This window comes from Chelonia mydas, chromosome 5 (assembly GCF_015237465.2).
Source record: "Chelonia mydas isolate rCheMyd1 chromosome 5, rCheMyd1.pri.v2, whole genome shotgun sequence".
Lineage (NCBI taxonomy): Eukaryota > Metazoa > Chordata > Testudines > Cheloniidae > Chelonia > Chelonia mydas.
This window is the reverse complement of record NC_051245.2, coordinates 36,505,782-36,533,739: the sequence shown is the minus strand read 5'-3', so window position 1 is coordinate 36,533,739 and position 27,958 is coordinate 36,505,782. Positions and strand designations below refer to the sequence as shown.

Genomic DNA, 27,958 nt, shown 5'->3' with positions numbered 1-27,958 from the left:
CTGTAAATTGCAGCATAAACAGGACATAAATGTTTGTTGCTGTTGTCAGTAAACTTGTATGTTGTGTTTTCACTAGAATTTACTATGCTGGTAGTTAATGTGTTAAATATCATATACTTTCGTCTCTAAGGTGCCACAAGTACTCCTTTTCTTTTTGTAAACCACTACTAATATTCAACAGCAGATTTATGAGATGCTAAATTTAGTAGAAATTGATGGGGTATGTGTGAGTGTGAAAATGTCTCAGATTTCTGAGCCCTGCTGAATATTATCAAATATGAGCTCCTATATCAATGTTTACTAGAGAAAGACGACTTAGGCAAGGTACAGAAACCCATTGATTGACCATAATGATGTTATATTTGTTTAATCAAGTCAGTGCTGCCCTTTGGTCCAGAAGTGTATGGAATTCTGCTGTTGAAAGATACCACTTGAAACTCTGGTTAAATTTTCTTGAAGCATTTTAACACATTTTTTTAAATTCAATCAAGGCCTGATCTAATGACCATTGAAGTCAATGGGAGTCTTTCAGTTAACTTCAGTGGGTTTTGGATTGAGCCCTTGACCATTTTCCTTTGCTATCTTTACCTCTTATCACAGAGCTTGAACAATCCAATTGCCTATTTGTCATTGTCACTGCAGAAATTGTCCTGAGTAAGTGAAGGGGCAGATCCATCTACTGCAGAATTTAAACTCTTTATTCTTAAAATTTTCCAGTCCCTGTGGCTGCAAAAATAACCTCGAGAAAATGAACCCAGTGTAAAGGAATGGCCTGTTGTGTTTGTCCATGTCAAGAGACAGTTCTTGCTGCTTAGAGCTTTGCCAACCATCTATTCAGAACCTTGTGAGCAACAGTGCAAATTGATAAGAATCAGTCAAATTCACCCAACTCCTGTCATGGGAAAACTATGAGCCACAGCTGAAGCAAGTACTGGACCTGTGTAGAGGGTATGAGAACACAAAATGGAGAGGGGATGTAGAGACTTCTCTACCCCTGATAGCAAACAGAAGACAGGGAGAGATCTAGAGAAGCAGATATACACACATACTACAGAAGTCAGCTGGGTGGGTAGACTAGTGGAGACCCTCTCTCCTCACAGCAGCCTGGAGGTTTTGGGGTTGAAGTGGGGGGAACATAGAGAATGCTCTTTCTGTTTTCAGTAGGCAGGAGCTGTTAGAGAATGCTTCACATTTACTTAGACACATTCTAGCCTAAAGCTGATCAGAAATAGGGACCTGTAAGCAAGGTCTAAAGAAGTAGGGTCTGTTGGCAGGTCGGGATGAAGAAATTGAGCTTCTCATCAAGACCCTCCACAGCATCTTCTGTACTGTCCTCTGACTAGTCCTGTTGCCTGCAGGTACCCTGCATTTTCAAATCTTGTCTTTACCACTGAAGGGCCCTGTGCCCATTTGGAAAATAGTATTTACAAGTCATGTACTGACAGTTTCAAGAACTTTACATAGCTTAATTCTGCTTCAGGAGCTGTCAGCCGAGCCGCTGGACAGCACATTTGAGCATTCATTCATTTTTGTCTGGTGCTAAACCAAAGGAGTATTGTTTATCAGGTAGATGTGGAAAATAGTCATCTTTAATGTCAGTGGAATGCTGCATTGATCATACCGTCTTCACACTAAAACAATTAGGACTTGAAGGAAGATTGTCCCTTCACTAAGCTTAAAAAGAAGAGAAAGAAGAATGTTGATTTTAGATCATTTTGATCAGGATCTAAATAAAGAAAAACCTAAAAGTAGTAAGCCAGGTTTGTTTTGGTTTGCTTTTAAAGTAAATTTTTCCAGCTAGAGACTACTTTTATATGGACTTCAGAAAGTTCTATTTAACCTGAGTGATGTGAGGTACATACAGTGTTTCTTAAAAAGAGATTTTGACGATAAATTGGAAATAAAGATGGGTTAGTCTTGCCACTTTCTTTCTTGAATACATCTGTATTCTTTGTCCATGTTAGACATTCAGCAAAGAATGTACCCAATGTAATCATTTCCTTTATTTAATTCAACTCAATAACTTGTCAGTATGTGTGGTGATTCTCATTATTTTTTAATCTATCCTGTGGTTTTTTGTTTTTCATGAATGACAGGAGTCCTTAGGTTAGGCCTCCTCATAATCTGATAGCACAGAAAGCGAGTGATGATGGCATATTGTTGATCCAAAAACATTCTGACCAAAATTCTTTCTATATATGAAGTGTGGTGCTTTAGATGAAACTCCCTTTAATGCTCTGTTCTCCTCTACTTTTGAAGTTCATGAGTGACCTAGTTATTTAGGCTATATTGTATTCATTAATTACTGCTAATATATATTTTTAATAGTTTTACTATAGAATATTCATTGATTAAAAAAACACCTATACATAAAAGCAGTGTTTATAATATGTCGTTGCAGTACAAAGTTACAGTATGTACTGGGAACTTGGTGAGTTTTAAGATGCATGCTTAAAGGCAATATTGATTTAGCTGTGAAATTATGTCCTTATTAAAACCGATTTATTGGTGTTCTGGCATGCCATTTGTGCTCACATGTAACCCATGGTAACACTAAGGGGAGTTTCACTTATTGATGTTGATATTAAGCCCTTCATATATACACACTGTAAATGGGGCTTGGTGGAATTCAATTTTTAGACATATAATTTTGAGGCTAATATCAAATGTTTATTTTTAAGCTTTTTTCCAGTTTTACCTATTTAAATTTTCACAGTTGCAGGAAATTATGGTGGGGCAGAAGTGTGGGGGGTGCTCAGACAATAATTATTTAATGACAATAGACTTTGAGATTCAAAAAGCTAAAGCTTTATATCCACAAATTGTCAGCATCACATGTCAAAATATACAAATTAAATATCCTTAAATCAAACTCTAATCAGTTCCCAAGCAGCATTTTTCTCACTTTTCCTACGTGTAAATTTCAGTTATCCATGGAAACATTTTTTCATTGGTTTGTGTGTATATGGTGAAATTGACAAATGACCAATAAAAAAATCTAATCATTCCGAGCCTGTAAAAGTTAGCATAAAACTGATTTCCACATTGGAATAATCAATCCAGGCTAGTGTAAAAGCTATTTTCTTTCCACTCATCTGAAATCTGTTTGCACAAAGTTAACTGGAAACCTGTAAATCTGTTCTCATATACACTGTGTGGTTTTAAGAAGTACTTCTTGTATTTGTTTTGGATTATTCATGTTTGTAGCAAATGGTGAAATTCACACAAGTGCCAAGATCTTCCAAATCACTTAAATGTGGTGGAACTGTTTAGGGGTGGTGTAGACAGAACAGCCATGCATTAGGTCTCTCTGCACCAACACCAACCAAATACATTGGTGCAAAGGGGGCCATAAGGAGTAGACCCTTGAAAGAGTCTCTGTGTGTGTGATAGGACGGAACAGTAGCTTCCAAGTTGCATTATGGCATATCCATGGTCTGGCATGAATTCATTCCCTCCAAACATCAGGAACTTCCTCTGCAAAGGCTGATTAATCAGGCTATGTATGGGGAAGGGTTAACCCACTCAAATACTGAATAAGAAATATACAGATGTATTCAAAGGATGTCATTGTTTCTTGCCTTGAAGGCATCTTTTCTCTTGCCTGCCTACCAGTAAACTCAACTCACAACACACTAGACTGCAGAACTAGAAACATCCTCCTTGTTTTTTTAGATATGCTCTGGAGGCATTTGGGTGGGCTGCCCACTTAAAAAGAATCAATTACATTTGCGTGCGTGTCTGCATTTATACATGATACAGGAGGTTGTTATGTGAATTTGAATCATGTCATGTTCAGGCTAGATTGGAAGATTTTCTTTTCTGATTAAACAAATATTAATAGCATGTCATCTAAATACATAATCAAATAAAATGTATCCAAGACATAAAATGGAATGATTCTTTTTTGATTAAGCCAGTATTGAATTAGTTCTCTGAAGGAACGGTAACACCAACAAGATACCCTTTTCAGACAGGGTCAGGATATGATAGCCAGTTTAATAGGAACTGGAGCTAGAATCAACAAGTCTCTGTGAAACAGCTTGCAATGTGCCTTTGAAATATCTTGTGAGTGTGATTTATAGGAGCTTGCTATGGCATGTATGTGTCAGGGCCCCACTGAGTTTGTTTGTTTTTCTGTTAGCAACGTTACCTAGCACTCCATGCTTGTATGATTTTATTTATACTGTCACTGACTGCTTCTGAGTGGTGTCTTAAAAAAAAATCTTGACACAAAGGTAACTGAGCAATAATATTTAAAAGAAAAAGTGGTAGTTTTGCTTCAGGTCTGGCTTTCATACAAAAAATATATCGAATTTTAAAAAGGCACATTTGTGTTTTGTATATCTGTCTTTCTTTCAGGACAGAGAACAGTGTGAATTTAAATGTTAGATATGAATAGCACTTATGTCTGTAACTTTAAAAAACGTGTGATTATCAGATCTCACATTGCTTTTTAGTATTAAATGTTTACTGTTAAACATGATTGCTGAGGGACTGATATAACATTATGTCTTTGTCTATTCACTATGCAACAGTTTATGGGAGAGATGATCTTATTTTAAACCTACTGTCCTCTACACATTGTAGAATTATGAAATTTGTACAGCTCTGATTCCACTGCTAATAAGAAATACTATTGGTATTGTCCTAGACTACCCTTCCTGAGGAGAAAACACATGAGAAGTGGTAGGAGGGAGGAAAACTCCAAAGTTTTCCCTTCAGAGATTTTCTCAGCTTGTTCTGCAGATGGGGATGAGGTTTGCCCCTAACTGTGGAATCATCAGGAAGATCCACTCTCAGAAACTATGGATTTCCACAGTCCACATGAATTTTGGGGGATATGTTGAAGGTACAGGCCTATCCATCTTTACATTGGTTCTGGGGCCTCCTCCTGTGTCTGCAGGGCAACGACGCTCCAGTGCAGCCCTGCTGCCATTGGCTCTCCATTCAGCAGCTGCCCATGGTACTTCCCTATTATGGGAGGTTCCACAGCACAAAGGGATGTTGAAAATAAAAGTTAGAGAGCCTCAAGCTCAGTATTTCTTGCAGGGCTTGTATAGGAGAGGTGCACATTCCCTTGTTTCCAAGTCTTCCCCATGGAATTCCCTATGTCAGGCAAATAACATTTTAGACTGTAAGCTCTTTGGGGCAGGGACTGTCATTTGCCATGTGTTTGTACAGTGTCTTGCACAATGTGGCCCCAACCTGCTTGAGGCCTCTAGGCATTGTTGCAGTATAAATAGTCAATAATAATAATAATTAATCATTCATATTTGAGAGATGGTCATTTATGAACTCCTGTTTGCCCTTTTCTATTATCAAGAACAAGAGCACACAGGAAGAAATTCAAAGTTAACCAATTGAAAATTGGGGACATTGTGTGATTTTTCTGGGGTATGTGTGTATATTATTAAACATTCTTTTATATCGTTTATTGAGTTTGAAAATCTATTTGAAATCAAAAAAAGCCAGGGAATGAGCTTTCATTGATCAGTGTTCATCAAGTTGCATGCAAAGCCACTTCAGCTCAAAGGATTTGTGAAGAGGGTTTGAGGTTATCTCAAAACTGACTTTTGTAGAACAAAAGGACTCTATAGGTTAACACATCTCCTGTTTATTGATTCCAGCTAAACAGTTGTGTGAGAAAACAGCCTTTGACTTTAGTTAACACCCCCAAGATCACAGTGTGGGAGTGGACCACTTTAAGTGTTTTAAAATCAGCTGATTAGGTTAGCATCAGAGTGATGCAATCAGCTGTTCCCACAGAAAGGAGGAGGAGACTCAGTGGGTTCCATAAAGAGAACTCATGACGTATATAGCCTGCTGTCACAGTTCTTCACTAAGGGCTTGTCTACACTACGCAGCTTTTAGCGATAAGTCTATGTCGACACAGCCTTGTCGCTAAAAGTCAGTGTGTGTGAACGCTCTCTGTCGGTACTTTGTTGGCGCTTTTGCCGACAAAATACTTCCAGCCCCGCAAGCAGCATTAGCTTTGTTGGTAGGAGAGCCCAATATATAAGAGTTTCCTTTTTGTTTTTAGTTTGTGACAATCAGGGAATTTCCCCTACTTGGATTTAACCTTGGATGTCCATAAATGATTTGTGAATGTACCCTAAGGGCAAGTATAAACTGGATAACTGAGAAGGAAGCTGTGGCAAAAATGGATAAAGCAAAATTCTTCTCAGTCTAATATGTAACTAACTAATGGAATTCTCTGCCATGGAATATTGTTAAGGAAAAAAGTTTAGTAATTTTTTTAAAGATATTTATATTATTAAGGCCTTGATTGCACAAGAAAGTTATATCAGCATAAGCTAAAGTGTGAATTTAAATTGATATAGTTAAACTGGGATAACTCCTTATATGGACACTTACGCTCAGGTATAAAAGTGCCTTTTTTCCATTTAGCTTATGTCTCTTTGTAAGTATTTAAGCCTAATAAAAAAAAGCCATTATTTTTCCAATAACAAAATGTTCATCAGAGACTAATACTGGTATAATTGTAGTGATACAACTGGTAAAACTTTCTCTACTTTAGACAAGCCCCCAGAAAAGCATCCACAGTTACATTAGCTAGGATAACAAAGACAAGTGCTAGTGATCCCCATGCTGCCAGCCATTAGCTGGTGTCAGAAAGATCTGTACGTTCATGGTACAATATTCCTTATTGATACTAGCATTCTCTTTGACTTTGGTATTGCATAGTTAAGTTCTTTATCAACACTTTACACCTTTCCAGGCATGTGGTATTAGTCACAATTCATTCACTTTTTATTTTGTTGAGTATCCTGAGGTGAAAATCTCTGAAAAGCTAAAATGAAATAAGTATACTCATGAAATTGGGAGGCATAATCAGGCTATATTGCCAATATTACTGCTAGCTTCTCCGTCTTTCTTCTGTAAGGCATGTTTATGACCAGGATGAGCAACCTAATACCTTTTTTGAGGCCTGATTTTTCAAAGATCCTGAAACAATAGCTGTTTGAACTGCCCTGGTCATCACGTTGAGATGCCCAATTATATTGATGTAAATGTCAACTTTCTTACCTAGTTCATTCCTGATTAAAGAATGTGAGAAGGTGAGGTTGCAGTCTACCAGACATAGCTCTTGAATTGGCCTAACTTGTTTGTGTGGGTTAGATTACAGGCCTCTGACTGAGTGTATTTAGGGGAGAGTTGTCATTTTTAAAGCTTGTGAAACAAATTGCAATCCCTGGTTCTTTGGCAGCTCCTTACTTTTGGTGATCACATCAACTATAGCAATTAGATCATTGTTTCAGTGTTTGGTCTGTGTGTATCTTTGCTCTTTGGCCAGTTGTCCATGGAAGCTATCAGCATCATCCCTTCAAGAGCTAGCTTCACTTATTCCATTTCATCTGCCACTATTCATATACTTCTGTGGGTTGCCTCAGGAAAAACTGAATCAGCAGTCTCTTGTCCCTAGATGCACTTGCCACAAGACTTGCTCCCTGCTTTTCAGGTCTCTAATGTTTTTATCTTGCAGTCATTTAAAGTGTCTTTCTAGTTAGCTTGTGTTCTGTATACTTCCTTTAATAAGCATATGATTTCATAGACTATGTAGCTTTGGTTATCTTCATACTTCGTCATTTCCCATAATACACTTTGCCTAACATGAGATGCCTCTGTTCATTGACATTTACCTGAGAGCAAAAGTTAACTTGTGTAAGAATACAAAGGTCTTCTACAATAAAACAAGTGGGCTGAAATGTCAGTCTTTGCAAGAAACTACATTTTCCTTGAACTGTTCTTTAAGTTTGCTACTCAGATATGGATATGTTTTGTTTTTAATTAAAGGAACTCACATGAATCAGTCGCAGATTAGTTGTTCATGCAGTATTGCCTTGGTTAAAGCAAAGAAAACTGGCAATCTAATGATCAGAAAATAAATCCTAGCCAATTCATGACGCTGAATTTGAGCCTATCAGTTTCATATGTCTGTCTGCAACTGAGGAGGAAGAAAATAACAAAGGAGGAAGGACTCTTTTATCCCTGCAGCTAAAGGAAGAGTGGGCAGGCAAAGGAGAGGAAATCAGGGCAGCGCTGAGGCTTCCAGGTCCTCTAACAGGCCATCAACATTTAGACCTGAATACCAGCCTTCTCCTTGGCGGCAGTGGAGATCTGGAAGGAAAGGGAAAGAGCAACAGATTTGGTGACATGGCCTCTTGAACGGTGGTCTCCATGGCAAATGGGCATACGGGCGGGCCACACAATTAGCCACTCATTGGCCGTGATCACTGTAAAGGACTCAGGGAGGCAGTCCCACCCTCTTTCTCTGACCCCATGCATGACTTTTTTTCCACCTTCTCTCATTTTGAGTCTAATTTTGTGTTCAGTGAGTTGCTGTGGTTGGTTATTTCTGCACAAGTCACTGTGCACAGGGTCTGTGTTGGTACAATTTCTAAGGGGAAGGGGAAGTGTAGGGTTACATTGAGTTCCTCTAATGTTATAAGTCACTGGTGCTGAAAAATACTTTTTAAATTGTCCCTTCTGTATATCACAGCTTTTTGACCTGATCTCCCAGGAATGCACTGCTTGTAAAAACATTAGATAAATGGCCCAAACTTTTAGACTGCAGATGGGTAGGGCATATGGACCCCAACCTTGGTTTGCTTGCTAGGAAGGGAAGTCCTTCTTCTTTCTGAAAAGTTGACCTCCAAGAGGAGTCTTGGCCATAGGAGGGCATGAGTTCTCAGTGTGAGTGGTGTCCTGTGTGGTACGCTACAGGCAAATCATGAGGTCCCTTGACTATGGCTAGTTGAAAAGTCTTTAGGGTAGGTGTGACAAGGTGTAAAGGTGCTCTGGCATGTAAGGAAATACTGGGTCCTTGCCTGACACGTGGCTGATTGGGCATGGTTATAAAAGGAATTACCCAGTAGTTTGAGTTGATTTGTTCTGGTTTTGAATATGCTTTTGAAAATAAACAAGCCCTGAAGAAAGGGATGTGATGTGACCTGTAGTTGGGACTTCTATTTTTCATTCCCTGGTTGGGTGAGTCGAGAACAGAGGCTTACAGCAGGCCTTCATTCTCCAAATGTAAGGACTGTCTGACAGCCGGCTGTAGTTGTGAGTGTTTCTTTGTTAACAAAGGAACTGAAGGTTACAATAGGGATTTTCTCTTTCTGTGAAATCTTCAAGAGATACTAGTTTTCTTAATACAATGCAAATCAAAATAAAGTAACCATATTCATAATAGCACTGTGATACCAGTTCCTTGGTGCTACCAATAGTGTTACTGCTGCTGTAACAAGAGACTAAGACAAAGGAAAATGATAAAAGTTGTATTTTTTCTCTCTTGTATACTATGCATTCAGAATCTGCTTGGAGGTCCAGGACATGGATTGTTCTGCCCTGGGCTAATACCAAAAAATCCTGGCATTTCAGTGGATCAGTGATAGTTCTAAGGTCTGATATCTCACAACCCACCTGTTTCCAGTGCTATGAAGTGTATATTTGTATCCTTAGGCCAGTAAATAGGAATAGTATTTTAACCCACTACTTCATTCTGGGCCATTATTTCTCCTCTAACATAACGCTCAACCATCAGTAGGTAGGCAAATTCTTTTCCAAAGCAGCATCCCAACTAGCTTTAAGGGTAATCTGACCCATGTGCTAGTGGCATGAGAAGCAAAAACAAAACAAAAAAACCCCAAAACCCATGGTACTATCAAATCTCAAACCTTTCATTTGATTGTGCTTTGCAAAATTAGCTGCATTAGCTGTTAAGGTTAATGTTGGAAGCCACCTTTATTAATATTAAAAGCATATAAAGCAAAGCCCTGCAGAAAAGGGGAAAACTCTGGGGAACAATCCAGCGCTGGACAAAGGGATGTACTAGATGATCTACTAGAGCTTTTGTATTTGATTTCTGATTCTTTTCTTTCCTTTTTTTAGATTACCTAAGAATTCCTCAAAAATCATTTTAATTCTGTGTAATTATCTTACTGCTAATCGTTTGAGATCAGTGCTTCAGTTGTGCTATTTGACAGTAATTATATAACTTTCTTCTGTCTGTTTTCCTATTCAGTGACTCAACGACTATAATTTCTGTGAAATGATCTTTTATAATACTTTGTAAATAAACCATCAAAAGGAACAGTGCAGGGTGGAATAGTGAAGGAAGAACTAAGAGCATGAGATGTGGGCCCCTTATGTGTCATTTTGCTTTTTCTTTTAGGGATGTCTTGAAATAGAGTTTACTTTAGGTTGTTTGCTGCATGGAAGCAGAGGTTACAGGTGCCCCTTAGAAATACTGTAGAGGGACAGATGCCTTCAAAATGCCTCAGATAAGAAAGATAAAATTCTGCAAAAGCTAACACCTCCACCCCATTTACAGTAATAATGAAGTGTTTCAAATAACTCTTATTATTTTGATCTGCCTTTAAGCTCATGTACTGTGCATGCTGATCATACCATTGATTTCTGTGCTGGCGTTTTTATTATGTGAGGGGAAAACATGTGACCAAAACAAATTGGTGCGTGTTGAGCAACATGCCTCTTTTTAATGAATTAGGACTCTATAGTGGAGTAATGGTTTGAACTAGCATTTGCACAATTTAAGCACCAGTGTAAAAAAAAATAAGACCTTATTGTAGGGAATTTTTATTTTATTTTGAACATATCCACAGCTGAAGTATAAGTAACTGAGCAGTCATGGAATTACTTTCCTGTTAAGGTGCTAGCATACAATACATATGTTACATTGTGACATATGTCCAAGTACAGATGAGATTTCTAGGGCCGCGGGATGTGTGTGTGTAAATCTTTTCTTTCGGAGGCAGAACTGTGAGGCTGAAAGCCTTCCATTTTCAACAGCTGCTTTTCACAGTAGTAATTTGATGGAATAACAAAACCTTTGTTTCCCAAACTGCTCTCATGTTTAAATTTGTTCTTCAGCCTGGCCTTTTTTACAGCTAAGAGCTGAGAAACTTCAGTAAATTTCCATTTATTTGAATGATTGTTCAGAATTCCACCATCATCATAATGTATTTTTATACCCAATCACTATGTATGTGTTCAGAAGCACAGCAACTAATTTTATAATATCTCCTTAGAAGCATGCCATGTATTGAAGATCAGCACTTGTCTCAAATATATAATTTCCAGCATCATGCATACATTTTGGTTGCTCCTGCACTTAGTTTGAAGATATATACACAACATCCAAATAGTTTATACTCCTGTATTTCTGTTCTAGTCATAATTTTCATTTCATCTTTATTTCAGAATATCAGTTTTTTTAAATTGTCTCCCTTTTAATTTATTTTTACTATTTTCAGCTTTAAGACTGTAGATCGAATTCAGCAATAGGCAGCAAATATTCAGAGAAATTAGACACGCTGTCCCAGATCATCAACGTGGAGTTTATAGAATCCTAAAACTTGGAGGACTGGAAGGGACCTTAAGAGGTCATCTAATCCAGTCCCCTGCACTCAGGGCAGAACTAAGTATTATCTGGACCATACCGAACAGGTGTTTGTCTAACCTTTTCTTAAAAACCTCCAATGATGGAGATTCCACAACCTCCCTAGGCAATTTGTTCCAATGCTTAACTATGCTTACAGTTAGGAAGTTTTTCCTAATGTCTAACCTAAATCTCCCTTGCTGCAATTTAAGCTCATAACATCTTATCCTGTCCTCAGTGGATAAGAGAACAATTTATCCCCCTCCTCTTTATAACAAACTTTTTCATGCTTGAAGACTCTTATCATGTCCTCCCTCAGTCTTTACTTCTCCAGAGTAAACAAAAACAATTATTTCGATCTTTCCTTGTAGGTCAAGTTTTCTAGACCTTTAATCATTTTTATTTCCCTCCTTTGGACTTTCTCCAATTTGTCCACATCTTTCCTGAAGCGTGGTGCCCAGAACTGAACTCTGTACTCCACTTGAGGCCTTATCAGTCCTGTGGAAGAATTACGTCTCATGTCTTGCTGGCAACGCTCATACTAATCCCAGAATGATGTTCGCTTTTTTTGCAACAGTATTACATTGTTGACTCATATGTGTCACTGTGATCCACTACAAGCCCCAGATCCTTTTCTGCAGTACTCCTTCTGAGACAGTCATTTCCCAATTTGTATTTGTGCAATTGAGTATTCTTTCCTAAGTGTAGTACTTGGCATTTGTCCTTATTGAATTTCATCCAGTTTATTTCAGACCATTCCTCCAGTTTGTCAAAATCATTTTGAATTCTAATCCTGTCCTCTAAAGTGCTTGCAACCCTCTCCCAGCTTGGTATTGTCCACAAACTTTATAATTTCTATGCCATTATCCAAATAATTTATGAAGATATTGAATAGAACCAGACCTCTCATTTGAGGAGGTGGAGGGGCATAGATCACTTTAAACAAACTTGATGCTTGCCTAATCCCTGGGACTCCTGAATTCTGGTTCAGCCTCCAGGGTAAATTAAAGTTGGATCAGGAGTGAACTCTAATATATTCCATTTTGTAGTGGCTGTTGCAGGGCTGTCATTCCAGCCAGGAATTGCTGCAGCACAGTGGCTGGGATAAAATGACATAGAGCTAGCTATGCCAGCTCTCCCCAGCTGGAGAATCCCCTACACCAAGGTAATCCCAACTATCCTGATAAAGCATATTTAAGATGCTGGCACAAAGCAGTGTTACTGGTGGCCAGGATCTGGCCCGCTGTCCGTATTCATTTTGCAAGGTGCTGTGATTGTAATAAGTAATGGTAATTATTATGAATACTCTATGTAAAAAGAGTTGTGTGGGTGAAAGCTGTGTTAGTGAAAAGAGAATGTTCCGGTAAAGTGAATAGTCATTCCATCCTCATTTCTGCATAAGGGAAAGCTGTCAATGAGAAAAAAGAAAAGGCTATCAGCAGACCATAAAAAAAAAGTGGAGAAGACCGTATTTACTGTACTGATTAAGGACCCAGTCATGTATAGCTGCAGGTCACCACATTAGTAGGTCACATTGCAAGCCTGGGCTCTTAAAACACCATAAAGTAAATATATAAATAGCTAATGCTTATATTATCACTAGAGGGCAGTAAATACAAACAGATTAAATTGAATTACATATTATACAGCAAGAGTCTATATTTTTTCAAAATGAATAAAAGAACATGACATCTTACTGAACATCTCAGTGAGTAAATGCTGGGTTTTACTCTTTATTCCCCATTCCCCACTCAAAAAGAGTCATAATTCAGAATACATTTCATTTTGTCTATTCAGCTATGTAAACTACTGTTATTCAAACCACAGGATTAATATACCATTTTCCAAATACAGCCATGCTAGGAATGGGAGGTGCTTAAACCATAATATTGGTTTAATGACTGTAGTTCTGAAAAATATTAAACTGCTGATGTTGTGCTTTTGCAACAGCATAATTAGGCTGTAATTATGTTCTTTAAAGCTGAGCTTTTTTTTCATGTGCCTTGCCTATACTGGGGATTTGCTCCAATTACAGCCATCAGTCGCCTGTCACCAGTGGAGCTTCACTCTTCTTGAGCTACATTGATGGCTGGACACAGATGGCTGTAATCAGAACAAATCCCTAGTATAGGCAAGGTCTTGGGTTTGTTCTATTTGGTTCTAAATTTTGTCTCATCCCACAAGAGAGTCTTATGTAGAATCTAGGGAAGTTGGGTCAAGCTCATGGGGAAGCTGCTGAGGTGATTGGCTGAATCAGTGCATTTCTAGCTGCCCTACTCGCACTCCTTCCTGACCAAACTATTTGATGACTGTGTTGGGCCCATACATACACAAACCCTGGCTCACAGGAGTTTTTGTTTCTATAACCCTCTGCACTCAGCAGACTTTACATTTTGGGGGGAGGCCTTCTGCCAAGGTGCATTCCAACATAAAACCTAGGTGAATTTGGTCAATGCGGTGAAAACAGTCTAATGCTAGCTGCCAATAGGAAAAGGAGGCCATGTGGGGGATGATTACTATTATTTAGTGTTTAAAAACTCAGTATTAATATTTCTGATCTTTTCAAACAGCATTCTTATTTGGCTGAGAAGACTGCAATATATAATTCTGCTTGTGGCACCTATTGACTTTGACAACTAAACAAGACTATGAAGGGTTAAACTGTGTTTTGCACAGAGTCTGTCTTTCTCTTAACTTTGCACCGTTCACTACATATGGCTTGCACTACAGCCATCATCCTTCTGGTCAAGAGTGACTGTTCAGGATTCTTTTTGGACCCTCTTGGTGAAGCTTCGTCCATGGGCTTGCAGTTGACAGATATAAAGAACTGGTCTTCCTTCCTTCAAGGCTAAGCATGTAACTGCTACAGCTCCCCCATTACCTGCTGCTGACCCATGGAGTGAAAAACCAAAATCATAAATTGTCTTCCCTTTATGACCGTTCAAAGCACTGCATCTGAGTAACCAAAGTGGCAATCCAGCCTCCATTATGTTCTTTTCTTCAGGCTTGAAATGTTGCTATCTGTCTTTCCTTTTGACTGATCCTTCAGAACCTTTATCAGATGACAGAAGCCAGAAAGATAAGGTGGGTGAGGTAATGTATTTTAATGGACCAACTTTTGTTGGGGAGAGGGACAAGCTTTTGAGCTACACAGAGCTCTTCTTCAAGTCTGGGAAAGCTACTCAGAGTGTCACAGCTAAATACAAGATTGAACAAATAGTTTAGCATAAATAATTAACACATATTCTAGGGGGAGGGTTCCAGAGCCCGGGCTCCAGTCTGAGCCCAAACATCTACACCACAATTTTACGGGCCCACAACTCAAGTCCCGTGACCCTAAATCAGCTGACATTGGCCAGCCCCAGGTGTTTAATTGCAGTGAAGACATACCCTGAGAGACTATTCAAGGTGGAGTGGCCAGTTAACACCTCTGCAGTCATAGGACAAAAAGGGGGGATTAGTGAGTTACAGATTGTTGTAATAAACCATAAATCCAATGTCTTTATTACGTTTTTTTAGTATCTAACAAAGTTAAGAATTTAAGCTCCCAGGCTCATCTTTTGAAGGTGTTGTACAGGTTTCCTTTGAGGATGAGGACAAAGAGTTTGGATATGGAGTCATTGTTTTGTGAAAAGTGTTCATCCACATATGATATGGTGTTTTTGTCTTTTATCATTTTTCTTTGTGAGTTTGTTTGAGAGCATAGTGATTGGTTTCACCCGTACCGTTGTTTTGGGGAAATTTAATGCACTGGATGAGGTACACCACATAGAATTGTAGGACTGGAAGGGACGAATTTGTCCACATATTTCCTGAAATGTGGTGCCCAGAACTGGAAACAATACTCCGTTGAGGCCTAATCAGTGCGGAGTAGAGCAGAAGAGTTACTTCTTGTGTCTTGCTTACAACACTTCTGCTAATACATCCCAGAATGATGTTTGCTTTTATTGCAACAGTGTTACACTTGTTGACTCATATTTAGCTTGTGATCCACTATGACCCATATCCCTTTCTGCAGTACTCCTTCCTAGGCAGTCATTTGCCATTTTGTGTGTGTGCAACTTATTGTTCCTTCTGAAGTGAAGTACTTGGCATTTGTCCTTATTGAATTTCATCCTATTTACTTCAGACCATTTCTCCAGTTTGTCCAGATTGTTTGAAATTTTAACCCTATCCTCCAAAGCACTTGCAACCCCTCCCAGCTTGGTATCATCCGCAAACTTTATAAGTGTACTCTCTATCCCATTATCTAAATCATTGCTGAAGATATTGAACAGAACCGGACCCAGAACTGATCCCTGCAGGACCCCACTCGATATGCCCTTTCAGATTGACTGCGAACCACTGGCAGCTACTCTCTGGGAATGATTTTCCAGCCAGTTATGCACCCACCTTATAGTAGCTCCATCTAGGTTGTATTTCTCTAGTTTGTTTATGAGAAGGTCTTGCGAGACAGTATCAAAAGCCTTACTAAATGTTACCATGTTGTGAAAGGTATGTGTAGGACACATGGCTCTTAAAAGGTGTGTTGTGAGAGGTATTGATCCAGAAAGGAATGCCAATACTGTACTTTAGGGACTTGAGGCTTTTCTCATAGTCTTCCGGAAAATCTATAATTTCTCCCTCTGTCCCTCGATGCTCCTCAGAAATATGCTCCTGCTTGTCAGAACATTATACTGGTTCTTCTAAAAAAAAATCGTTGAAAATCATGTATTAAGTAGAATCTGTAGGTTCTTCTGGTATGCTCTACAGATAGCCCATAGGCAGGACTCCTGTGAGAATATCTGCAGATTTCCATGATTAATCATTACAATGGGGACCATTTGGGCAACATTATGAAACCATTTTTCTAAGAGCTGCAGAATTTTGGAATTAAAGCCTGTGGACCTCTCCTCATACCGACTAAATCACTGCCCTTGGTTTGTTCTATTGCCAGGATTGAGAAGAAGAGAACCCAATAACCAGATACTTGTGGTTCTTGCAAAATGGGGATAAAATTTTGGTTGATGTTGAACTTTTCTAAATATGTCTGGTGCGTCAGGGCTTTAAGGGGAATCAATAAATAGTTTAACTGAATTGCATCTAGGTATTTACTGCTGCTTCCTTTATGATAGGAAAATTTGAGATAACTTAAACTAATGATAATCCTGATTTCATTATAAATGTACTGTACAGCTTTTAAATCCTTAGGAGTCAAGATGCTTTGGTGGCTGACAGAACTGGAGTCTAACTATCCTTTGAGATTTATCTCCTTATAAGTTAGAATTCTTGCATGATGAAGGTCCCACAGTAGATGGGTTAATTTCCTGTGGTGAACTGAGAAATCCTTGACTGAATGCAATCCAACCCTTTAGCTAACCTCATCCCACCATCACTTTGGTTCAATGTTTATTTTAACGTGAAAGCCCATTCATCTTTAAACAAGCAAAACAGCATAATTTATTTAAAAGATTCTTTTCATTCTTATAATACTTTTACATCTAATTTACAAATAGTTAGGAAGTTAATATCCTATTGAAGGAGAGAGAGATTTCTGAAGAACAATCTGAAATTAACAATAATTATTGCAGTGATTCTTTTGATATGACATCCACCCTAGAATTGCTTTGGCAAATACTCATGGATTCATTGAGTTTAAGGCCAGAAAGGACCACTAGATCATCTAGACTGATGTGTATATCACAGGCCATTACATTTCACACAGTTACTCCTGTATTGAGCCCAATAACTTGTATTTAACTAAAGCATAACTTGTGTTTGGCTAAAGCATATTTTCCAGAAAGGCATCTAGTCTTGATTTGAAGACATCAAGAGATGGCCAATACACCAATTCCCTTGTTAGTTTGATCCAATGGTTAATCACACTCTGTTCTGTTAAAAAATTGTGCCTTATTTCCCATTTGAATTTGTCTGGCTTCAACTTCCAGCTTTTCAATCTTGTTATGCCTTCTTCACTGAATTAAAGAGCCTTCTAGTACGCTGTATTTTCTCCCCATTCAGGTACTTACACTTTGTAATCAAGTCACCTCTCAGTCTTATTTTTGATAAGATAAACATAATGAGCTTTTTGAATCTCTCACTGTAAAGCATTTGCTCCAGACTTTGAATAATTTTAGTAGCTCTTTTCAGCACCCTCTCCAGTTCTTCGACATCCTTTTAAAAATGTCGACGCCAAAACTGGATGCAGTACTCCAGCAATGGTCTCACTAATGCCATATACAAAGGTAAAATTGCCTATTTACTGCTTCTTGCTAATCCTCTGTTTGTACATCAAAAGATCACATTAGCCCTTTTTGCCACATCGTCACGCTGGGAGCTCATGATCTACTATGACCCCTAAATCCTTTTCAGAGTCACTTCTTTCCAGGCTACAGTCCCCCGTTCTGTAGGTATAGCCTGCATTCCTTGTTCCTAGATGTTTAACTTTGCATTTGGTTGCATTAAAATGCATTTTGTTTGAATGGGCTCAGATCATTCCTTATTATTGCCCTATCGTCATCATCGTCATTTACTATTCTGCCAGTATTTGTGTCATCTGCAGATTTTAGCAGCAGTGATTTATATTTACTTTCACATCCTGGATAATAATGTTGAGTAGTGTCAGGACTAGTACTGATCCTTACAGGACACCACTAGAAATACCACCATTTGATGATTTTTTCCCATTAACGGCTATTTTTGGAGATCTGTCAGTTAGCCTTTACTTAATATATTTAATGTGCTTTTTTATATTGTATAGTGCTAATTTTTTAATCAACAGGTCATATGTTACTAAGTCAAACACCTTACAAAAGTCCAAGTATTTTATATCTACACAGTTATCTTCATTAACAAACTTTTATAATCTCAAAGAATGAAATCAGGTTTGTACGACAAGACCTATTTTCCATAAAACCATGTTGAGTGGCCATAGCTGTAGTGCAGTCCTTAATTCCTTATTAATTGGATCTCATCAGCCTTTCCATTATTTCGCCTCAGAACAGGCTAAAGTTACCTGGGTCATCTCATTTGCCCTTTTTGAGTATTGGCACATTACCTCTCTTCCAGTGTTCTAGAATTTCCCTGGTATTCCAAGATTTATTAAAAATTAACATCAGCAGCCAGAGATCTCTCCTCATCCAGCTCTTTTAGGACTCTTGGGTGCAGCTTACCCAGGCCTGCAGATTTAAAAATATTTATTCCAGTATCCCTAGTATATGTTGTTTAACATCCTCATTAGTTACTAGTGGTCTGGAAAGTACTTCATATCTTATGTGATACAAGCAAATCATCCTGATTCTTAACAAATACGGAACAGAAATATTTATTGAACACTTCTACTTTTACAGCTGCATCATTAACAATTTTACCATTCTCATTATCTGGGGAGGAGAATCCTTGGAATATCCCATTTTACCGCTATGTACATTAAGAGCATCTTTTGAGTGCCTGAATTTCCCAGTTTGTTCTTTCCATGTCCCATTGTATCCGAGGTGGTTATTGTGTATGACTGCTATTTACTGTAAATGCGTCTGTCCTCCACAATCTCCTATGACCCATTAGTGACTCATTCCAACTTTGCGAACTGAAAACGAGAATCAGCCAAAAAGATCACTGTAAACAAGTCACATGTGTGAATTTTCCAAGTTTAAAGTTATGAGGTGGTCCACAATATTTTTCCTCCCATCTAAAAGTCAGGTGACATGTTAACGTCACCAGCAAAATGATGATGGTGCAATATATTGGGTGAGTTGCCAGTTCCTATCAGGATGGGTTAATGGTTCTAAAGCAAATTATAGATTTATTCCATGGTGTGTGAATTACTTATCAACAGTTTAAATCACTACTAATATAAGTCACACTGTAACATTCAGTGTCATCAGCTGAAAAGATTGCCAGGCTCTTGCATGTTGCAGGAATTTCACTCTGCAAACTCAGCAAAGTATTCATGTAGTTTTATAGAAATCCTGTAAATATCTTTACAAAAAAAAACTTGCAAAATCTTGCATGAACCCACAAACCTCACCACAGGAATTTAACATTCTCTAGATAATAACATTCTCTAAGTTTTTTTTCCACTTTTATGCATCCGATGAAGTGAGCTGTAGCTCACGAAAGCTTATGCTCAGATAAATTGGTTAGTCTCTAAGGTGCCACAAGTACTGCTTTTCTTTTTGCGAATACAGACTAACACGGCTTCTACTCTGAAACCTAGATAATAAATATAATTCTGTTCTTTACTAAGGCCTGATCTATACTAGAAATCTAGGTCAATTTCACTATGTCATTCATGGGCATGAAAAATCCACACCTCTGAGCAGCATAGGTAAGCTGACCTAAGTCCCCATACAGAAAAGAATTCTTCCGTCAACGTAGCTACCACCTCCTAGGGAGGTGAATTACCTACTCTGACAGGAGAACCCCTCAGCATTCTACACTGAAGCTCACTGCTGGAGCATTTTAAGTGTAGACAAGCCCTAAATTGTAATTTTAAAGTAGATGTGTCCTCACTTAAATCGAGAGAATAATATTCAGTAAAATGTAGTATTTTCAGATAGAGTAGCAGCAGGCATAATTTTTTTAAAGAGCTCTTTAAACATATTCCTTCCCTGATGCAGCTTTTGTATTTTTAGCAAAGATGTAGAAAAATTTTTCATATTGTATTTAAGGACTATCTTTAGCTAACTCTCGAACCAGACTTAACATAGCAAAATAAGAACACTGGCTGGAAACTTACCTTTTTAATGATCATTCTTACAATTCACTGCAATGAGAGTTTCATGAATGCAGGTTTCATCCAATACACAGTAAAATATATGTTGGTTGTTAATGTAGTACCTTCCATGTCATGGTTTAGATCAGTGGTTTTCAAACTGTGGGTCACGATCCAGTACTGTGTTGCGGAATGTGAGGCACTGGGTCGTAGTGGCTCTGGTCAGCACCACCGACCGGGTCGTTAAAAGTCCCGTCAGCGGTGCTGTGCGGCTAAGGCAGGCTAGTCCCTACCTATTCCGACACCGCGCTGCGCCCCAGAAGCGTCCAGCAGCAGGTCCAGCTCCTAGATGAAGGGGCCATGGGGCTCCACACCCTGCCCCTGCCCTGAGCACCAGCTCTGCACTCCCATTGGCTGGGAACTGGCAAATGGGAACTGGGCAGCGGTGCCTGAGGGGAGAGCTTGCGCACCTCCGCCTAGGAGCCGGACCTGCTGCTGGCTGCTTCCAGGGTGCAGCGTGGTCCTCTGTGCCAGGACAGGCGGGAAGCCTGCCTCTGCACCCCGGCTGCACTCGTGACTGGGAGCCATTGGAAAAAAGCCCGCACCCCCAATCCCGTGCCCCAATCCCCTGCCCAGTCCTGAGCCCCTCCTCAAGTCCGGAGCCCCCACCTGCACCCCAAACCCTTCATCCCCGGCCCCACCCCAGAGCCTGCAGCCCCAACCCAGAGCCCCCTCCCACACCCTGAACCCCTAATTCCCGGCCCCACGCTGCAGCCCTCACCCCCCGCACCCGAACCCTCTGCCCCAGCCCTGAGTCCTTCCCACACTGCAAACCCCTCATCCCCAGCTCCACTGGGTCACAGGCATCAATAAGTTTCAACTGGGTCGTCAGAAAAAAAGTTTAAAAACCACTGGTTTAGATCACCTCCTCCCTCAACGGTAGGTTAAGAGGCAGAGAATTTCCTGCTGGCTCTGTGGACTGTAACGTCTGTCTCTGGTGTTAAGCATCCAAAGTTGCCCCACAGACTCTTAAAAAGAATCATATTGGAGGGCCACTGAAAAGGTGTTGGAGCCCCTGACTATTAAACTTTTCTCAGCCTTGTTTATGGGGCTGATGAAGAAAAATGTGATTCCTTGGCCCTGCATAATTCTCCACCCTCGGGCTGCCTGGTCCCAACCCCTTCCGCATCCCCAGATTTCTAAGAGCATTCTGCAGAGTCCCTGAAAATGAAAGAGTGCCACAGATATGCCGTAAAAGCAGAGCAGGAGAAATCTGTCAGAAAATGCATGCATATCTCAGGGCAATAACCTGTGCCCATTTAATCCAAACAAAAAGTTTAAGGAAACTGGGTCTGGGAATTATTCATAGCACTCTTCTGTAACTTTTAAGACCAAAGTTTTATTACATCATTTTCACCATATTTAATTTGAAAAATCAGCAAAAGATATGTTTAATTTGTAAATTTGGTAGCAGATAGGTGGCAGTAGTGCTCATCTGCAGAAGCTGACTAAGAGTGTGAAAACAATACAACATATGTGGCCAGCTGCTTTCATGCTAAGTGAAAAGCACTTCTCTAACATATAGCTCACAGTGCTCTATAGTAGGTTAGCTTGGTCCTATGTTTCTTCATACTGTAGATTTTTTCCTCAAATACCTTTTTGGAGCCATTTTAATATTCTGCTGAGGCTGTAGTAGCCAACCTGTGTTTCCAAAGGTCAAATATTTTATGGACAATTTCCCTATATAAGCCCAGAAGAGTAAGGCACATTGGATTGTGTCTCTGTTTAAGAGAATATTTTTCAGTGATTTACTCATTCAAATCTTGTTACATTTTTGAAATATACAATAAAATTTCATTGTATAATATTCTCCTTATCAACATACCGTACATTGTGCCAGAGCTATGTAGTAACTGTAACTGTTTGCTATATTTCTATTAAAAAGAAAAGGAGGACTTGTGGCACCTTAGTTTCTAAGGTGCCACAAGTCCTCCTTTTCTTTTTGCGGATACAGACTAACACGGCTGCTACTCTGAAACCTATATTTCTGTTGCATTCCAGTTTTCCTGTAGGGAGATCTGTTAATTTCATTTTGTGTGTGTGGGTGATTTTTCTAGGGTTTGATTCCCTTTCAAGCACTTAGCACTGCTGAGATTGCTTTCTAGCATCATCACTCAGTGGGGTAAAAACCACTTCAGCCAAAAGCTCCCTCATGACTATTGTCAGTCAGCATCTTCCAATGACTCAGCAGTGTGGGCTAAGATTGAATGTTGTACCTTATTCATCTTGTCTTTTGGTATATCACCATTGTCACGTTAGAAAATTGTCCCTTCTATGATACAACAAAGACTCTGAAATTTGTCGCAGTAGTGCACAAGTTTTACACCAATTGGTGCAAATAATTTATTCATCTTTCTGAGTTTAATTGTTTGCGTAGTGGCCCATGCACGCATATTTCATTTAGAGCTCTGAGTCAGCTCATTGACATGCATCACTTTTTTAACTAATCACTTCTTTTCTGTGACGTATAACTGTAATTAATTATATTAATCTGGTATGACACTAGAATGAAAAGTCGCATAGCTACAGCAAGAATTTCATGACTACAGTGCCTTTGTTCTGCTTTCTGTATGGAAGCTTTACATGTATTCAGAACTGTAAGATTGTAGGTTGGCTTGTGAGTTGTTCCATCTTAATAATAGGTGATTTTTGTCTGCTGAAATAGCAGAACGTTTTGAGTTACAAGACTGATCTATGGCCAAGCAGGAATTGATCTGTTTTTAAATTCAGATGGCATCAAAAGAAAAAGCATTTTCATTGCTACAGATGTCCCTGGACACTTTATTCTTCTGGTTTTCTTTACTCATAAGATTCAGATGTGTTCCTTTCCCACATAGAAAGTTAAAGAGACTGGACAAACGACATGCAGTTTGTGTAGAATACCTGCTGTACCTTTTTTTGGATAGGTTCAGTGTTCCCTCTGAATAGAGGTGGCAAATGATACTGACAATAAAAAAAAAGTTAAGCTAATCAGTCTTTTTTTTTTCTTTTTTGAGTGGAGCTAATGCTAAAGGCAGGAATGCCATTATTAAATACAATTTAGCATACAAAAGAAGAAATATCCTCTTCCCAGGAGATTCATCCATGTTAACCAATCAGACATTAGCATAAAGCATGTCTTTATCCCCTGCATTGGTATCTTTTAGGATGAAATACAATTGGCTCTTAGTTGGGGTTTGTGGGAGGGATTACTTGACACTGTTCGTGACTTTCCCCTCGGGTCCTTATTTGGTAGCTGTTGATAGAACCAGTCTTTCCAGCAGCTGAGCATCTTGACATACATTATTCATGAAGTCCTGGTGTTCAGGAAATATGCAGATCCGTAGCTGTTTAGATATTTCTTCAACTCATCCAATCTGTCTCTTCAAGCTAGTCCTTGAACGTCTGGAGTTTTACAAATGGCATTTATACAGTCAGAAGACCACACAATTGGATTTCATGTCCGAATACCTCATATCTACCTAATTGCAGAGAACCTTCAGATGAGAAAAAGTAACTAAATAATAATAACAACCTTTTTTCTGGAGCGTCTTTTACAGTATCAGATAGAGAAGAACTAAATATTTTTAGTTAAACTGGTAGTATAAAAAATCAAAAATGCCTGAAGCAAACTATTTACTCTCAGTTTCTTGGGGCTACATAAAGGTAGGATTTTGTTTTATCTTTTAAGAATTTTGATTTGCAATGTATGAATAATGGATAGTATGTTTGTTTGGGGGTAATATGAGGGTGGGTAATATGATTGTGAAGATGAGAATCAGAAAAGAGAGTCCCCTTTGAACAATAATAGTGCACCACACTGTATACATTCTTTCCCAGAAGGTATATTTGCCTATTTAAAAATATTATTAATATATAATAAAAAGTAGATGTTCAAGGCATAGTCCTTATTTAGACCAAACACATGGTGTGTATCTGTCTATGTAAAGTTAAAAGAAAATCAGTAGAATTATTTTAAAAAAAAAAGATATTTTAACAGAATCATGGTACAAAAGTAGCCTTTTTCAGACACGAAAAAGCTGTTCCAGAAAATAAAGTGGAAATACTGTACCATATGCTAAGGAATGTGTGATTAAAGTGAATAGGTTGAAAATAATGGGTGAATGTATGACTCATACTGTTTTTTATTAGCTGAATAACTGCAATTATCAATGGTATGTTTAAGTAGCATTTTCTGGTTACCTGTGTGTGTGTGTGTGAGAGAGAGAGATCTTATTGATTAAGGTTTTCTTTAAAGCACAGAGAGACTGAAAATTGTCTTCTCTGAGTATTGAACTATATTGAATGTAGAGCAACTTCAAATTAGTTTTAACCTGTAATACTGCTAGCAAATCAAATATAAACCAGTTTATCTCCTATGGAAAGCTTTGCATTGATGAATTAAATCAGTATGCTAATTAGCACACCGTGCAGAATCAACTTAGTACAAAATCATATTTGGGCTTTATTTGTCTTCTAGTTATGTGGCTGCATATGCATTTAAAAAATCTGAGTTGCCTTGCTAATTTTGTTCATGGAGTATGTATTAAAATATAACTTCATCATCAGACGTTTAACATGCAATAGCTGTTCGAGATCATAGTGTTTTAAATAAAATTGTTATTGTGTATTCATTCTAAACTAAACAGTCCAGTATAGGAACTAAATTATTTTGCTAAATATAATGCAGACGTTTTCACTTAGGACAGGATTTTTTATGCCCGGTTGTATTAATACTAAGAGAATCACAGCTTTGTCTTAGAATCTGAAAAATGAGAAATGGAAAACCCCTGTTACGTCATTGTATCTACTCTCTGCTATTGCAGAATTGTTACAGTATATTCTCAAATATTTTGTTCAGTCATCTGTGAAGAGAATGTTTTCCATTATGCCAGTTAGCTGGATTCTCTTATCATTTATCAAAATTGAAATTATTTTCCATTCTCCTGAGTACATCTAAATGTTAAGCATTTAAAAACATTCTTTCAGAAATATTTCCTAAAACACAGGTGTTCAACCAGTTTTCCATCTCTCTGCTGAAGTCTTTAAAATGGGGTGATCTTTTGCTAATTGAATTTTAGTAGGCAATATAACAGCCTTACCTGATTAGACATGATGAAATATGTCTTCTGTGCATGGTAACTTCATACAGTGTGCATAGATAATGGTTTTAGCTAAGAAGCTGAATAAGTATTTGAACAGAATTTTGGTATATTATATTTAGAAATACTTTGCAGAATGTATGTATTTTGGGGAAATCTTCCAGCCATAAAGGTGTGATCTTGTCTTCTGACAATAAATATTTATAGAATTTAGGACATTTCTGAAATTCTAAAGAAGAAAAGAATGTCCTGGATACAGTGAACCATAACACATTTAAAACTGTTACTGGATAATTGCTTTACATATTTCTGTATGTTTTGGAAAGTGCCTCATATTTTGTTAAAATATTTTTGAGAAAATTGATTGTCCCTATGGAATACTCCTACATGGTTTACCAAGAGCATCTTTCTTTACACCAATAGATGTCATTTATCTCAGAGCTGAGATATATACAATATATATCCATTAAGCAAGCTTGTACATAAAAGCTTAAGCATGACCTTGAGGTTTATTAAACACTGTGGGCTCAAACATTAAATCTTCAATCAGGTAAGACTCCTACTGAAAGGTAGTTTTGCATTAGTAAAGAGTAACTGAGGACTGAGAATTAGCCAGTAGGGCCGGTCGATATTAAATAGCTTTTCTGTCACATCTGGGGTTTTTTTAGAATGTAAAGATTTACAAATACACTGCAAAAAAATTAATTTATTTTTATTTTAGTTCTAGAACTATCTTTTTAATTGTTTTAATCAATGTTCCACAATGGCTTTGTCCATGAAAGCATTGAGACTGAGGGTTTGGAAAGGCTATGGCCAGTTTGTCCAAAACTACCTGTTTCCACTAGCCACAAATTCTGTGTTGTTGCAGGAGGGTGCAGTAGACTGCAGCCATTAATACAGTCCTTGAGCTGCAGCAGAATGGCAGGGTATATGCCCCCCATATTTAATGTGGGCGGGATTCAGTGTATTCAAACACATACACATCTTCCTGCATGAAGCCCATTTACTAGAGCTTTGTGCTGAGGACAAGATTATCACAAAAACTATCAGAAAGTTTTTAAATTTTAACCAGAAAAAGCTGTAGATATAAAATTAAACATACAAACCAAATGATTTTATTACCATAAATTTACTGTGAACCGAATTACCATCCTTGAGACTTCAAGGTTCAACCCACTGTAAATATAACCCCAGAGAAATGTTACATGCATGTAATGGGTGTTGACTGAAAACATTAATACTGCAAGAAATTGTCAACATTCTCCAAAGAACCATTGAAAGGTGTTCTGCACAGAGTACTGGAAAAATACCATTTGTATTTTATCTCATCTAACAAAATAATGTTTGGATAAATTCTGAATAAAGTAAACATAGACACAAATGAAAATTCAGTGAAATTTGGAATATGTATTCTAGGCTTCAGCCCAAAACAAATTGAAATGACTAGGAAGCCTCTAACCCAATTTATAAGACCAGTCACTGTTTGGAGATAACCGCAGTATTGAGGAAAAAGCCCCAGTCCTGCAAATATTTGTGTATGTGCTTTACTTTAAGCACGTGAGTAGTCCCATTGAAGTTTGTAGGCCTGCTCACGTTTAAAGTTAGGCAGATGTACAGATTTTTGCAGAATATAGTCCAAAATAAGCAGTGCTATTGTACTGTAACACTTTTGTGGGCTGGAGCTAGATATTTAGCATTACTTGAATATAGTGTCTATGCTATAGTTTTCTATAGTAATAGTAAAAGAAAAGGGGAAAAAAGGTCTCATAGAAACATGTCAGAATTGAAACCAGAGTTTCTGCTGTCTTCAGAGATTTTTCAGTAATTGAATTATTAAACCCTGTTGATGTGGCATCGATCTCCATTGTGAAAACCTTTGTTCCTTAGGCTGAGATGCCAGTTTAATAGCTACACTGTATGTTGTACATGTATTTTAGGAGCAATAGATTTTGCATATTGTGAATTTAAAAATTATTTTAAAATGTGCAGTAGTTGGTTTGGGTTTTTTTAAAATACAACTTTTTAACCATTTTAACATTATCTAAAATTAATAACAATAATTATTCCAAATTTTGTTTGGCTTTTATTTATGCCATTTTGAAACCCTAGAGTTTTCTCAAAGAAGCAGTTTTATTTCTTTGATCATGTATGTGCCGTGTCTGGAAATGTAAAAGCACTTCTTAGCTGATCAATATTACTATTTCTGTAACTTACAAATCATCAGGGTATAGACATTTTAACCATGTTTCATACACTTAGAGAGGCTTTTACTGGCAGGCTGTGAAATGTATACCGTGCTGACCCACAGCCATGGCAAGAACCTATGTGATTTAAGCTAAGATCTTGCAGTGGGCACATGAGTGCCAAGTACAGTTTCATTCTAAAACAACAATGCATGCATGAACAAACATGCTGTGAGTTGATGCTGCAGGGCAACATATTCTGCTTGTCTTTTGAAGTGCACTCTTGGCCCCAGTTGAAGTCAATGAGAGCCCAGTGAACCCAGCAGGAGAGAACATGGCCCAAATTGTTATGTCTATTATTTATTACTATTATTTATTATTTTATTTGTATTTCTTAGTAATGTTTCTTGAAAGAACAGAATACTGCATGTGAGAATTTCTGAATTAAAGAGTATCAAATAATAAACAACTACAGCAAACCAGCATACGACGACGACAACAACAACAAAAAATCTGG

At 38.1% G+C, this 27,958-nt stretch overlaps 1 protein-coding gene across 7 annotated transcripts in view; it reads left to right on the top strand.

Moving 5' to 3' along the window:
• PDE4D (phosphodiesterase 4D) overlaps positions 1-27,958 on the top strand; it is a 1,166,661-nt gene that overhangs the window by 1,116,815 nt on the left and 21,888 nt on the right. Inside the window, exon 1 of one of the 7 annotated variants that reach the window (XM_007053882.4) lies at positions 23,373-23,822. The exons of the other annotated variants lie outside the window; for them this stretch is intronic. Within the exon in view, the coding sequence (XP_007053944.1) occupies positions 23,775-23,822 (48 nt within the window). The 5' untranslated portion in view covers positions 23,373-23,774. Of the gene's footprint in view, positions 1-23,372; positions 23,823-27,958 lie in introns of those variants that run through there. 7 annotated transcript variants of the gene reach the window in all.